Raw genomic sequence first — 13,034 nt, forward strand, 5'->3', positions numbered from 1 at the left:
CAAGAGACCTTGTTTTGGTGCATGTTCGCAGGGAGCAATTCACTGCTTTAACTTTTCCTTGGTCCCTAGTGTGTTGTGATAGATCCATGTTTCGTGTATGGTTACAAAATGACGAAAAAACCGGTGGGTCCCGATGTCTATCACTAAATAGAATTCACATGGCTTTTAAAAAAACGTTTAATAATATACTTAAATATATTTTTCTCGAATATTATACTTTCAACATACTGAATAATCTGGCATCTTTCATTGAAAAGCGCCACTTTCATGTGATGGAAAAATTTCTGAATTTATGGAAGTTGCAGGTTTTATCGGAAGTTTTTGGAAAGCACTTTTTCCCCCTCCCGCCAGCAAATTTTTGAAGACCTTTCCGACACCGGCCATTTTAAAATTGCTACCGCTCCTCTAGAAATGACCAAAATGGAATCAGTAAACAGCTTTGTAACTATTGAAACTTATGGTGCAGAGTCCATATTATTATTTGCTAAGCCTTTTCTTGGTTACGAAAGTTGTAAAACTCAAAATCTGTGGAGCTGATATATCCCTTTCAGATCGAGGAATTCTTGAAATCTATGCATGTATATACATAAATATCAAGCACAATCCCTAGGTATATTGTACCGGGTAATGTAGAAATAGGCTAAACGCTTCAACTTCCCATCGAATCGGGCAAAGTGAGCCCTTGAATACTCACTCTGTGTTTGCTATTACCTCTGCTATGAGATCTTAGTAAACTGAGAGTGCGAGAACTGGAGGAATAACCGCTCGAATATAATATCTGAGTGGCTCTCGCAATTAATTAATCTCTAGCTTTCCCAAAAGGCAAATTATACAAGGCGAATTTATACAAAGTGATAGAAAGAATACAACAACAACAACCACATGTATTTTTTATTGCGGGTGTTATGTCAAATCTCAATCCCCAATCCCCAAAGTTTTAATGCATTTGGTTTTTGCTCTTGATGGCCGTGCTGTCAAATCAGTAAGAGCAAAAACAAAATACATGTAAGGCGAAGATATTAGCTGATCCAACAACACCACCTTGTATAAATTCGCTTTGGGATAGATGCTTCGCACCGCCGCACTGTGTACTATTTTGGGCAAAGCGACAATATCAAATACCTCGAGAACGGGAAGACAGCGAAATAAAAGTAACGGAATTTTAAAGCTTTTGAGATCGAGAATTCAGGACAGATATCATTGGGTAAAAGAATTACCTTAAACTTTAAAATGACATTAAAAAATATAAGGTTAAAAATTTTTTTTTTGCTGTATTAAATATATTATTTTCACCTTTCCGAAAGCTACCGCTACATGGTATGTATAAATTTTGAGGTAAATTAGCGTCCTTAAATTTCGAAATATTGAAGTTTTAGGCATTTCTGAAATTTACCGTTATATGAAAGGCGGCCTCAATTTTACTCCGATTGCAATAATTTGCAACGTTTACCGAGATACATATTTATGATCATAAGTGGGCGGTGCCACGCTCATTTTCCAAAATTTTATCATAAACGCATTTCTTGGTAAAGAATTGTTGCAAGCATCAATTTTGAATAAATTAGCTTCAATAATTACTGATTTATCAAAGATTTCGCATTTCTCTAAATTACCGTTATATGTGATGTGGGCGTGGTTATTGTCCGATTTTAAAAATTTCGGCATTTGGTATGCTGTAGCAAGGCTAACAACTGTGCCAAGTTTTTGAGAAATTGTAAAGTTATTGTAAATATCAATTTTGAGTGAATAATATTCAGTAGTTACTAAAATATCGCAGTTTTCGTATTTCTGAAAATTACCGTTATATGGGAGGTAGGCGTGGTTATTGTCCGAAAGAAGTGCACGCACAAAGTTTCGTTAAGATATCCTAATTTTTACTCGAGTTATCGCGTGCACAGACGGACGGACAGACAGTCACCGCTTAATAGATTTCACTTTTAATTCTGATCATATATGTATACATTTGTCTATATCTATCTCGATTCGTTTTGCCTGTTACAAACAACCGTTATGTGAACAAAGTTATAATACCCTTGTGCACAAGTGCGCTCGGGTATAAAAAAATTAAAAACATAAAAAAATAACATTACTACACAAATAATCATTCAAGAAGCTATTCCCTTATTTATGTATGTTCATACATAAATATGTATTAAAATTAGTATATCGCCTATGCATACATATCATTGCAATACCCTGTTCCAAAGTCATTTTCTTGTTCAATGTTAAAAAAATAGTTCATTCAAAATAACATTTCTCAGTTGTACTCATAGAGGTAGCTGACTATAAAGGTGTTGTATTGGATACAATTATTAACAAATTGTAACAGTAACCGTAGATTTTTAATGATAAAAGTATTTTTGTAACGTAAACAATTTAACAATCCAGTGAAAAAACCCTCTCGATTATCCTCGTAACAATACTGACAGTAATGACATTTTAGCATTCTTTGGCTATTTGCCTTTCGTTTATTTAATGTTTTTTTTTTAATTTTTTACGAAAGTGTAGCTCGTTATATAACAAAAACCATCTTAGTAAAAATTTCAAACTTTTTCTTTAAACATTCTGAGTATGCGGTTTTGCAGCCCATTCAATACTATTGATTTTTGGAAATTTTTTAGTGGAAGATGTTGCGGATTACTTTGGAAGAAAATGCGCGAACAAAAAATTGTCAAAAGTCAACACTTACCTTGTACTTTATTATAATAAAATTTAAAAAACTACGTACTCAAAAAAATTCTAAAAAGTGATTAAACAGTTTCAAATTTTGATGAACATTTGTTAAAATTGCGAAAAAAGTAAAAAAGATCCGGCCAAGAATCGGCCAAAAACGGCAGTGTCACACGATTGGTACATTTGTACAGATTTTTAATTATTTTATATTGTGCTATTGGTACAAAATAAAAAAATTGGAATCCAATCCCGAAAATGCGAGGTGCCGCAAACGCCGCGCCATTTTTGAGGGATCAGAAATGAGGTATTACACATGCGGGATTTGCGGGACTACAGCAAACAATTAAAAAGACAAACGCGAGCTGTGAGTGTGTTCGCCGAAATGTTCGTCGTGCATAGCTTTATTAAATATACATCATTTTATAAACCAGTAGATAATTTCAGGAGTTAAAAGCCCCTCCGAAAGGCCTTCCGGAGAGTCAAGAGGCCTTCCACTCTACATTTCTTTCTCCTTTTTTTATATGATTTGTCATGAAGGCCTTCTTCTTTTGCTACCCATAGAAGGCCTTCCAGAAGGGCTTTTATAGGACGTACTTCAGAAGGCCTTTTGGAGGAGTTCATTGAGTTTCTCAATGTGTTTTGAGGTTAGCAGCAAATCCTGACATGATGGAGCAAGGCGGACTTCAGATTCGTGTTCAGCGACCCCAAAAACATATAAAACACCTTGTCTGGTTTTATTAACCTTTCATCGATATTTTTTTTTGTGGTCCTGCGTAATTGATTAAAATTTGAAAACGTTCGCCTTGATAACTAGCTTAAACTTTGTACACTTACCGATTTATGAACACATCATACAAGTGTAGAACGGTCCGTTTCTATCGATAAATAAGTGTGCCAGCGGAAAAATTTATTTATTTATCTTGAGCTTCCTTTCAGATGCCAATTTTCGAATACCCATAACTCTGGTTCTGTTAGAGGCACACATTCAGCTGTAGCGTAATTTTCAAGAGTGTGTTATATAGAATATCAAACGGTAAAAAGTTGCGCGGAAAAACAGGAAACTTAGTTGAATTTTAATAATCCCTAATCACTGATGCTTTAGCTAGTTTTGGGATTACAGCGAGCGGGTGTTGTTTCAGATCGAATAAAACACTACAGTAACCCTTCTTATGATATATATTCTTCTGAAAAATACCCAACAAATAGAGCGTTTTGACTATATACCTACGAAACTATGCATAATCACCAAAATCAAAAGTTCCTGATTGTGCAATAAAATAAAGTCGAATTCAAAAGATTAAAAAAGACTTCATCATTCCTTCGGAAATATTATCAAAAAAGTCAACCTAATTAAAAGTAAATACGTAGACTTTCTAAATCAAATCGTCTTTTTTACATATCAATTTTGAATATAACTGTTTAGAGGAAATAATATGATTTTTTTTCAGTCCCGCACGTCCCGCGGATCCGCAGGATTGTTGACGTCGATCCCGCAAGCTTGCGGGATTGCGATATTTATGCGGGATGGGACTCCCTAATTGGTACAATACAGCGAACTTCTATCGATTAAATTTGAACAAATTCTTTTTCATGATTGGGATAAAGAAAAATATTTGTGCATTTACACTACCTTTAAAAAGTAACTTTTTTTTAACTTAAAAAAAAAAAAACAGATGCGTTTTTTGTCCTTGTCGTTGTAAAGCTCATGCAGCTCATCGTTCCATCGTCTGTGGTTGTCGCCAGCGCCAACGCGTTTAGACCCGTAAATCTTCCGCAAAACCTTTCCCCCGAATACCGCAAGAGCCGCCACATCGGCTGTCGTCATTGTCCATGCTTTTGAGCCATATACCAGCATGGAATAATGGTGACTTATTGAATGTGGTTGAAGTAGCTGCTGACCTTAAAAAGCCAACACACCTGGGCCCGATATAGGACCTTGCGAATAGTAAAAACACTATATGTAGTACATATTGATTGTATTTATATAGGAGAAAGCTTAATTTTCCATTTATTACTTTCTTAATCTCCATAGACTTCATATCAAAAGTCGAGCCAGTGAAATGCATTTTTGGATCGATAAGCGCTCTCAACAATGTGGCTTTGGAAGATCACGTGTTGCAGCCTCACTCTCAGGTGCTGGAGGGTCTGGTCTCAGTTTTGGACATCCACCACGACGCATAAGCAGCGGCAGTGGCAGTAAATCGAGCAGTAGAAGCGCACTGCCAGACTGCCATCACAGCAATGTGGCTAGCAGCAGCGGCAGCCGTAGTCACCAATATCAACATCCACATCAGCATCAACAGCTACAACAACATCAACAGCAACTGCAGCAAGCAAGTAATAACAATAATTTCAATGGTGGCAACAATTGTCAGCAATCACATCACAGTAGCAACAATAGCAATTATACTCAAAGTAACAGCAACACCGCCAATATCACCGCCAACGCTGCCAACACTGGCGCTTCTATACAATCCACCACCGCCTCGGTGACGCTCAACAACAATCCCCACCAGTATGGTTACCAGCAGACGCAACATCATACCAGCGGTAGCGGCTCAATGCTGAGCCACCATATGCCTGCTAATAGCAATATAACGAACAACAACAATGCCACCACATCTACGTCCACGGCTACAGCAGCCGATGCGCGCGCTGTCACGCCCGGAGCGCAAAATTTTAATCAACGTGGCGCTGCATTGTTGCAAAACACTGTTGGCACACCAAATACGCCGCTCTATCAACAGCACACAAATCAATGCTACGATATGCGCAGCTATCATCATCCCCAGTTTGGCAACATGTCGGTGCGACATTATCAATATCCTGGCAGAAATTGCACTGGTCCAACACATACCAATGCTGCAAATTCCGCGGCACATGCATATCGCGGCGGCGGTAACAGCAGCACAAGAGCAATAGTTGGCGCTACAACTGCAGCGTCTTCAATGTCCACTATGCAACATCTCGATCAAATGCCATATCGACAACAACATGCCTTCAGGTACTTGTGCAGCAGACATACATACATACATACATACAAATGTATCCACTCTCTATGCCACGTTTGATTTATTTAATTATTCACTTTCATTGCAGCCACTGCACCACTGGTCCTGCTCAGTCGAATGAGTCGATCATGGGCGGCTCTGCACCCATTTCCACCAATACCACAAACACCGCTAGTTACGCAGTGGCCAACACAGCGCATCGCTATAGCTCCGCCGCCATAAATATGCGCGCCAGCAATATGACTGTGGATACGGGTGGCGGTGACGCCCAACTGCTGCCCTCACATCTGAAGTGCGGAATGTGCGCTTCGTTGGTGCTGGCTTCCGTATTTGTAGCAGGCGCTAAATTTTATTTTGACCATCAGGGCACCGGCTTGGAGGTGTTGATCTTCTGCGCTTTCTCCGCCACATTCTTTTTAGCCGCTTGCACTGTTTCACTCTGCCGCGTACCGAAAGGCCTACTTCCGAGTGGTCGCAATGCTGTACTCGGCGCGCAACAGCGCACTGATGCTGATAGTGGTATGCATTGTACGCGTGCTCCCTACGGTAGACGTGACATCATGAACAGTGATGGAACTGGTGGCGGTGATTTGGGGGGTTTGGATGACATACATGGCGCACCGTTATGCGGTCAACTGCAATTGATTGAGGACTCGGCAAGTGCTGGACCACCACCATATCATATAGCAATCTACTTTCCGGAGACAGAGAACAGTGGCAAGGGAAAAGAGGCACCGATCGATGATGAATCACCGCCGCCGTCCTATGATAAGATACTTATCTAAATTTAAAGAGTGATGTATAGAAGAGAGATAATTTTTACTATGGCGAAAGCCTATTAATAATCTGATGTCAATGATATGACAGAAATCAACCAATCTTCATTATCTTATATTGAACATTTTGTATATGTACATATATACATATGTATGTAGAAGTTATATCTTCCCATGACACATGTCTTCCTTTTACGAGTTTTTAGGATTAAACTTTGGTAATCATATTTTTATATTTTTTTGAATACATTCATTCATATACATATGTACATACATATATGCAACGTTTCATTGCCTATTTTAAAAGCAGTAATGGAAGCTGGGCTTGGATTTCGTCACGGTTCTTGAGTGTGACTTTACATGATGCCACGACTATGAAGAAGTTTTGAGAAAACTTTACCATAAGGTTGGTCTAATACTCTAAGATGATTCACTTGAAAACATTCTTGAGTTTATCTTATAAATAATCCGTGGTGTTCTTCATTCGTAGAGAAACGGCCAAAATAAAGTAGAAAAGCCTTTGAGGCAAAGTTACAGTATTATTTTTCAATGCATTTGATTCTTGAGTAGATTAAAAAAAAAATCGACTACAACGCCCAAAAAATGCGTTTTCTAATAGCGGCCACCGCAGGGCAGGAATGGCAATTCTACGAGTATTTTTCTGCCATTAAAAGACTTCTCATAAAAACCATCTGCCGTTCGGAGCGATGGACCCCGCGATTTATGTGATAACTTCAAGACACGCTCCACAAATTTTAGGGCAAGCTCGGCCAAACACACAACAAAAATATCTGAGTGAAAAATGCACAATACGCAAAACGCAATACGTGTGCAGAAAACAGAACTCATACTGTATGCCGACCATTGTACTGCTTTCGTGTGCCTTTTATTTAATCTGCTTTAAATCTGTATGATTTACGAATAAACTTAAGCAGATTGCTGGGTGTCAAGGAGCTCAGCTGTCCGTCTCGCAACACATCGCGGCCGAATGTCTCATACCTCAATTCTTGCAAGGCGAGGCAGAAGCACAAAAGGTCTTCAAGGCAGGATGGGCAAATGTAGTTCTAATGTATTGTCAGCAGTCCGAACAAGTGTCTCCAATCCAGTCTGCTCAGTGAGATCAAGTAATTAAATAGACCGTCTGAGATTGAAGGCAACATGCATTTGGCACATCTCCAGCCCGTCAATGCCTCCCAGTAATCGCTGAGCGAAGTATTCAACCAGTTTCCGATACTGGCTTCGATACAATGACTGGTTGCAGACGGCGGAATGAACGGTCTGAGCCAATTCTGGTCAAATGATCAGATATTCCTTTGCCAGGTACTCCCGAGTAAACTGGCACCCAGAGTAAAGCATACTCGTTATGTTTACCAACCAACCTTCATTCCAACCGTATTGCATTGATAACTCATAGCAATTTTATTTGCCGTGGCCAACAATATAGTCGGACATGCAAATTTTTTCTGAGATAAGGCTGGACATTTCTAGTAGATTTTTTGGATCACTGAACTCGCATCTGAACTCAGAATTGCTCTATCACAGGTTTTTCAAATATCCTAACCTAGTTAGTTAGTTAGTTAGTTCCGTTTCTGGGTGTACTAGAACAAGAGACACCGCGACCTAAAAGATATTTTGTATCTCTTTAAAGGAGTCCCTAATCCAAGATACCTTCGGCTTCCCTAATAGACGAATTCCTAATAACAAAGGGTTCGACCATCGAAGATTTAAAATAAAGCAGTCTTTGTCTGGCTAAAGCCGGACAGGGACAGAAAACATGCTCCGAAGTTTCATCAGCCTCGAGGCAGAGCCGGCATTCCTAACCGGCAGCTTAGAAATTTTATTTTAAAATTTTCAAATATTTTTCGAAAGGCTCTAACGAAGGGACAATGGTGAAATTACTTTAATGCGAAATCCTCGTTAAAAAAATAGAACTTTCGAGCATGTGATAGAGAAAGATATATACATACTTAAAAATGCTATGTATATTTTTCCGAGTAAGAAAAATGTCTTTAGCTACCTATCCTCGAAAAAAAATCTGATATGACAGAGTAATTCTGACTTGAGACTGGAATTCAGCGACTGAAAATCTGTTAGAAATGGCTAGCCCTATCTCAGACAAAATCAATGGTAGAAAATTTGTTGAGTAGTGTTGCCAGATAAAATTTTGTGGACATTTGGCACTTTTTATATTTAACCGACTGTCTTCACATGCTTGAAAATCTAGCTTGCGTTGTGCTTTTTCCTCTCGCAAGCGAGATAGAATTTTTTGATGATTTTTGTGTCATGGAATTTTGTGGCCAGGGCATTTGGTAGCATACTTTTTCATTTGTAAAATGTCGTCAAATAAGAAGGTTGGAGCTTTTCAGCCCAAATTTGTATATTTTCCACCAAAATAAACGATGTTTCTACTCTGAAGAATTCTGCGAAATAAGAAAATACCTGCCAGACAACAAAAAATATAGTTGAAAGTATGCGGGAGATCTCGCAAACCGCTCGGTATGCGAGAAAAAGTATGCTTCCTACTTTTTGTGGTCTACATGTGCGGGATCTCGCATGCGTCATCACGCAAGCGAGATTTTCCAGCACGTGAAGACGGCCGGTAACGCAATAGCTCTCTAGGAGCTAGTGTAATAGTATTTTAAAAACAAATCATTCACGCCTTTAGCTGCTGGATCCATGGATTTGAATTATAAAATGTTTAATGGAAGTTGAGGATTAACTTGTTTAATATCAAAAATTGCTATAGGTAGATATAGTATATCAAAGTTTTTTTTTTTTTGATAGAAGTGAACAAAGCTCGAAAACTTTGATTCAAAGCACATCTCTCTCTCTCTCTCTACTAACTCTCTAAAATCTGTGTATGTATGTATGAACGTACGCTCAATATTTTTTATACACACTTTTTTATTCAAACTAAACTTCTACACAATAATAATAATCTATAAATAATATTAAGATATAATCATGTTGTACACATAGTTGATAAGTTGCTAATTGCACTTTAACTAACAAAAAAAATATTAATAAATTTATAAACTATCAAATTGTTAGTTGGTATGCTTGTAAAAATAAAAAGTACGTGCATACAATAAGTATATAGCTTTAAGCTTAAATTACTTCGAAAAAGTGTAGTTAAGGTAATGCAAAACATCACAGAAATGCGTACTTTATCAATTACAATATACATAGATGTGTATGTAGATACATACATATTTACATAAAGTAATACATACATACATATGTAGATACATAGTATGCATAAGCAAAAATAAAAATGCCAAAAACACAATAAACCTAAATCATTATCCACATGTAATTACTACATACATACAAATTTGCCAAAAACGAGAAAATTTCTTCTACTAATTTTTAAGAAACAAAAATGTGTAAGCATAGCTTTAAGCGAGATATTGAAAACAAACAGACAATTATACAATACATATGCATTATAAATGAATACTGCGATTGGCAATTTTCTATAGTTTGGCAAAAACCTGTCATTTGGTTCTGTGATACGATATTTACGAGTAAAAAAGCCATAACCTTTCTAATTAAACACAATTAAATAAGAATATATGTATCGCATATACACACATGTAAGTATGGATACACTTTTGTAGACAAACTCCAAAATAAATATAAATATTGGATAAATGTGTATATACAAACATACATACATATGTACTTACATATATCATAAAGACATACTTCAGGATATGTTTAAATAAAGTCTTCAGATCTAAGTTGAAGCATACAAATAAGCAGATCAGCGCACATAGTTACATACAAACATACATATTTTATCTATAAGTATAACCTATGTACATAGTTTATAAGTTATGTATGTATATGGTTTGGAGAATGCGTAAGAAGTTTTCAGGAAAAGATATTGAAATACATCCGTATGATCAGGCGTATGCATGCATACACTCATTATATGTTCTTACACGCATACATACATACATAGATATTTATTTATTTATATATGTATATGTGTATGTTGGTAAGAAACTATTTTAGAAGCGTATTATTAAACGACAGCAAAAGTGGTAAATAATCGAATATCTATAAATTCAGTAATAAAACTAAATTACAATATGAAAAAACTTTTTACTGGGTTAAATACGTTTGTATGTAGCATATTCCCAACACAAGGTAGGTAAACGGTTTTAGTTCCAAACTTATGTGGTATCTTGGCTGGTTTGATGAAAAAATTATTTTATAGCAAATCCTTTATTTAGAAGAAGAACGATCCTAAATTTTTTTTTACACAAGCCAATTCCAAATAAAGAAGAGAATAAATTTATAAGCCATAATATAGCTAATAAAGATTTAATTCAGCTGGAAACTTATGTACATAGATGCATAGAATCAAATTAGATATTTCTGTGGGGACTATATCCCTAAGGTGCGATAAGTTCTCTATCCCTAATCAAGATACTTAGGTTATTTCAACGATTAGCGCAAAAAAAAGCGTAGGCTTATATTTAATACCTTATATATACATATCTGCTATTTTCACAAAAATTAACTTCTGATAAAATCTATCTGAGCACTAAATGTCATCGATGATGCTAAATCTAACCTTATATTTCCTCTTCAGCAGGACTGTATAAAAATTCGATTGCAAAGTTAGAATTAATATCAGGGATGGCAGTTAACTCCGAGATAGGCTCTATTATCAGAAACTAAATTTTCTGAAAATTGGTGATAGAGGATATTGAATATAAGTCCTCGATATGTATGTATATACATACATATGTATGTATGTACATATAGCATGTGAATATTCTTAGGTGTACATATATGACAGGTCAACAAAATGTCAATTATAGCAGTGATATACGATCTGTTTTTTTTTGGCAATGATCGTCTAAAATAAATATCCTTGGATTTTCTTACAAAATTAAGCAGCTGCAAAGCTACATACACACATACATGCGAGACGGAAATCAGAAACAGCAATAAGCACCGTAGCTCCAATTATTCAGAATGCCGACGTATGTTAGCTTTCAGCCATCTGATAGCAGAAATGCTCAACAGAAACCAGCTTAAACAAAGCTGCGGAAAAATAACCATATGATTATTGTAAATTTATGTACATACATAGGTATTGTCTTAATAACAATATTTTAAGCGCTTTGGAATTATGTCGTATTATGTATGTACATATTTATATTCCCTGCATAATGTGCTTAAATGAATTCAACAATACAAACAGCTGCAACGACGCGCTTAGTGCAATGTACTGGTAAATAAACACCGACCGGGTTATTGACATTTAATTGATAATTTTCAAGAACAATGGACTACATATGCACAATATCGTGTACAGATTCTTAAATAAGTAAATTTTAATACAAGATATACATATGTATGTGCGTTCTCACGACATTCGAGTCCACGTAGCTGGAACGACCCAGATTCATATCTGGCCAAGTACCTACTGCCACTTCAGCAAACTCTTTGGGGAATATATTCTGCTACAACAATAACAACAACATATGTATATGTACATAAATTGTGAATAAAAAATAATACTAAATTAATATTTACAAGTAACTTTTGCAACCGCCCACATAGAAAAGAACGTTGACGTTTTCCAACACAACACTGCCACTACCGGAAATTGGTTCGGGACTCGGTTTTGGGATCAAAGCCGGAAATCGGTTCGGCATTCGGGTTTGAAACGCAACGACAACCCTGTTTACACTAGCTTGCGGAAACCCTGTAAACCCAAAAGTCTCCACTTTTTCTCCATTTGCATACAGCGTTGCCGTTTTGATACAATTGTATCATTTTTGATACTTTTTTTCTAAATTTTAAGATTTCATACATTGAAACTGTTTTGTTCACAAGTGCCCCATTTTGTTACTAATACATTTTTGTTAATACATTAAGTGTGCGTCTATACCTGTGCTCTGGCGCTCGCATACGAACCGTCGGTTTTCTCGCATGCGAAATTTTATCATTGTACGGTTTTTATAAATGCTGCGAAAATTGTATTTTTTTGCTAGATTGTGCCTGAACAGCGTTCCCCTGAATAACACCACTTCTTTCCTACTCGGAATCAAAGCAAATATGAAAAAGTAGTGGCTAAGAACCATAGATAGTTATGCGTTATATGGTATCGTATACCTTCTGTGATGAACGGTCTACACCTGCGATATTTCTCTTACGATGTTTCGCATGCGAGCGCTCATAGCAGTTATAGGCGTGCACTTAAAGAGTCCGAACACTACGCACTTTTCAGTCAGCTTCTCCAATCGTCTTCTAACCTTGTCCATTACCGCAGAACTCCACAGGGAAACACCGATGACCTACCAAATTTCCGATACTCTTAAAGATTTCGGGAGCATGTGTTTGCAGGGTATATATGTATATACGTATATGTGTATTTGTACGCGGATATGTAAACAAAGCAAAACACGATAATTTGATACAAGCGTGCTCATAAGAAGAAGCATAGCTACTATCCCTCGATAAATTCGTAAATGCAACCTTTTGTAAGGGAGTGTCAAATCGCGGCTGTCAATAATTATCTAAACTTTTATTATTGAATCATGTTCTATCC

The 13,034-nt window shown here is 36.7% G+C and overlaps 1 protein-coding gene across 1 annotated transcript in view; it reads left to right on the forward strand.

Moving 5' to 3' along the window:
- Positions 1-9,355, forward strand: part of LOC118739162 (uncharacterized membrane protein DDB_G0293934-like) — a gene marked incomplete in the record, with an annotated part of 266,030 nt that extends 256,675 nt beyond the window's left edge. Inside the window, 2 exon segments of the mRNA XM_036470346.1 lie at positions 4,706-5,677; positions 5,773-9,355. Coding sequence (XP_036326239.1) covers positions 4,734-5,677; positions 5,773-6,469 — 1,641 coding nt within the window.
- Positions 9,356-13,034: the final 3,679 nt, after the last annotated feature.

Source organism: Rhagoletis pomonella, unplaced genomic scaffold, assembly GCF_013731165.1.
Source record: "Rhagoletis pomonella isolate Grant_MI unplaced genomic scaffold, Rhpom_1.0 Rhpom_scaffold_00005, whole genome shotgun sequence".
NCBI lineage: Eukaryota > Metazoa > Arthropoda > Insecta > Diptera > Tephritidae > Rhagoletis > Rhagoletis pomonella.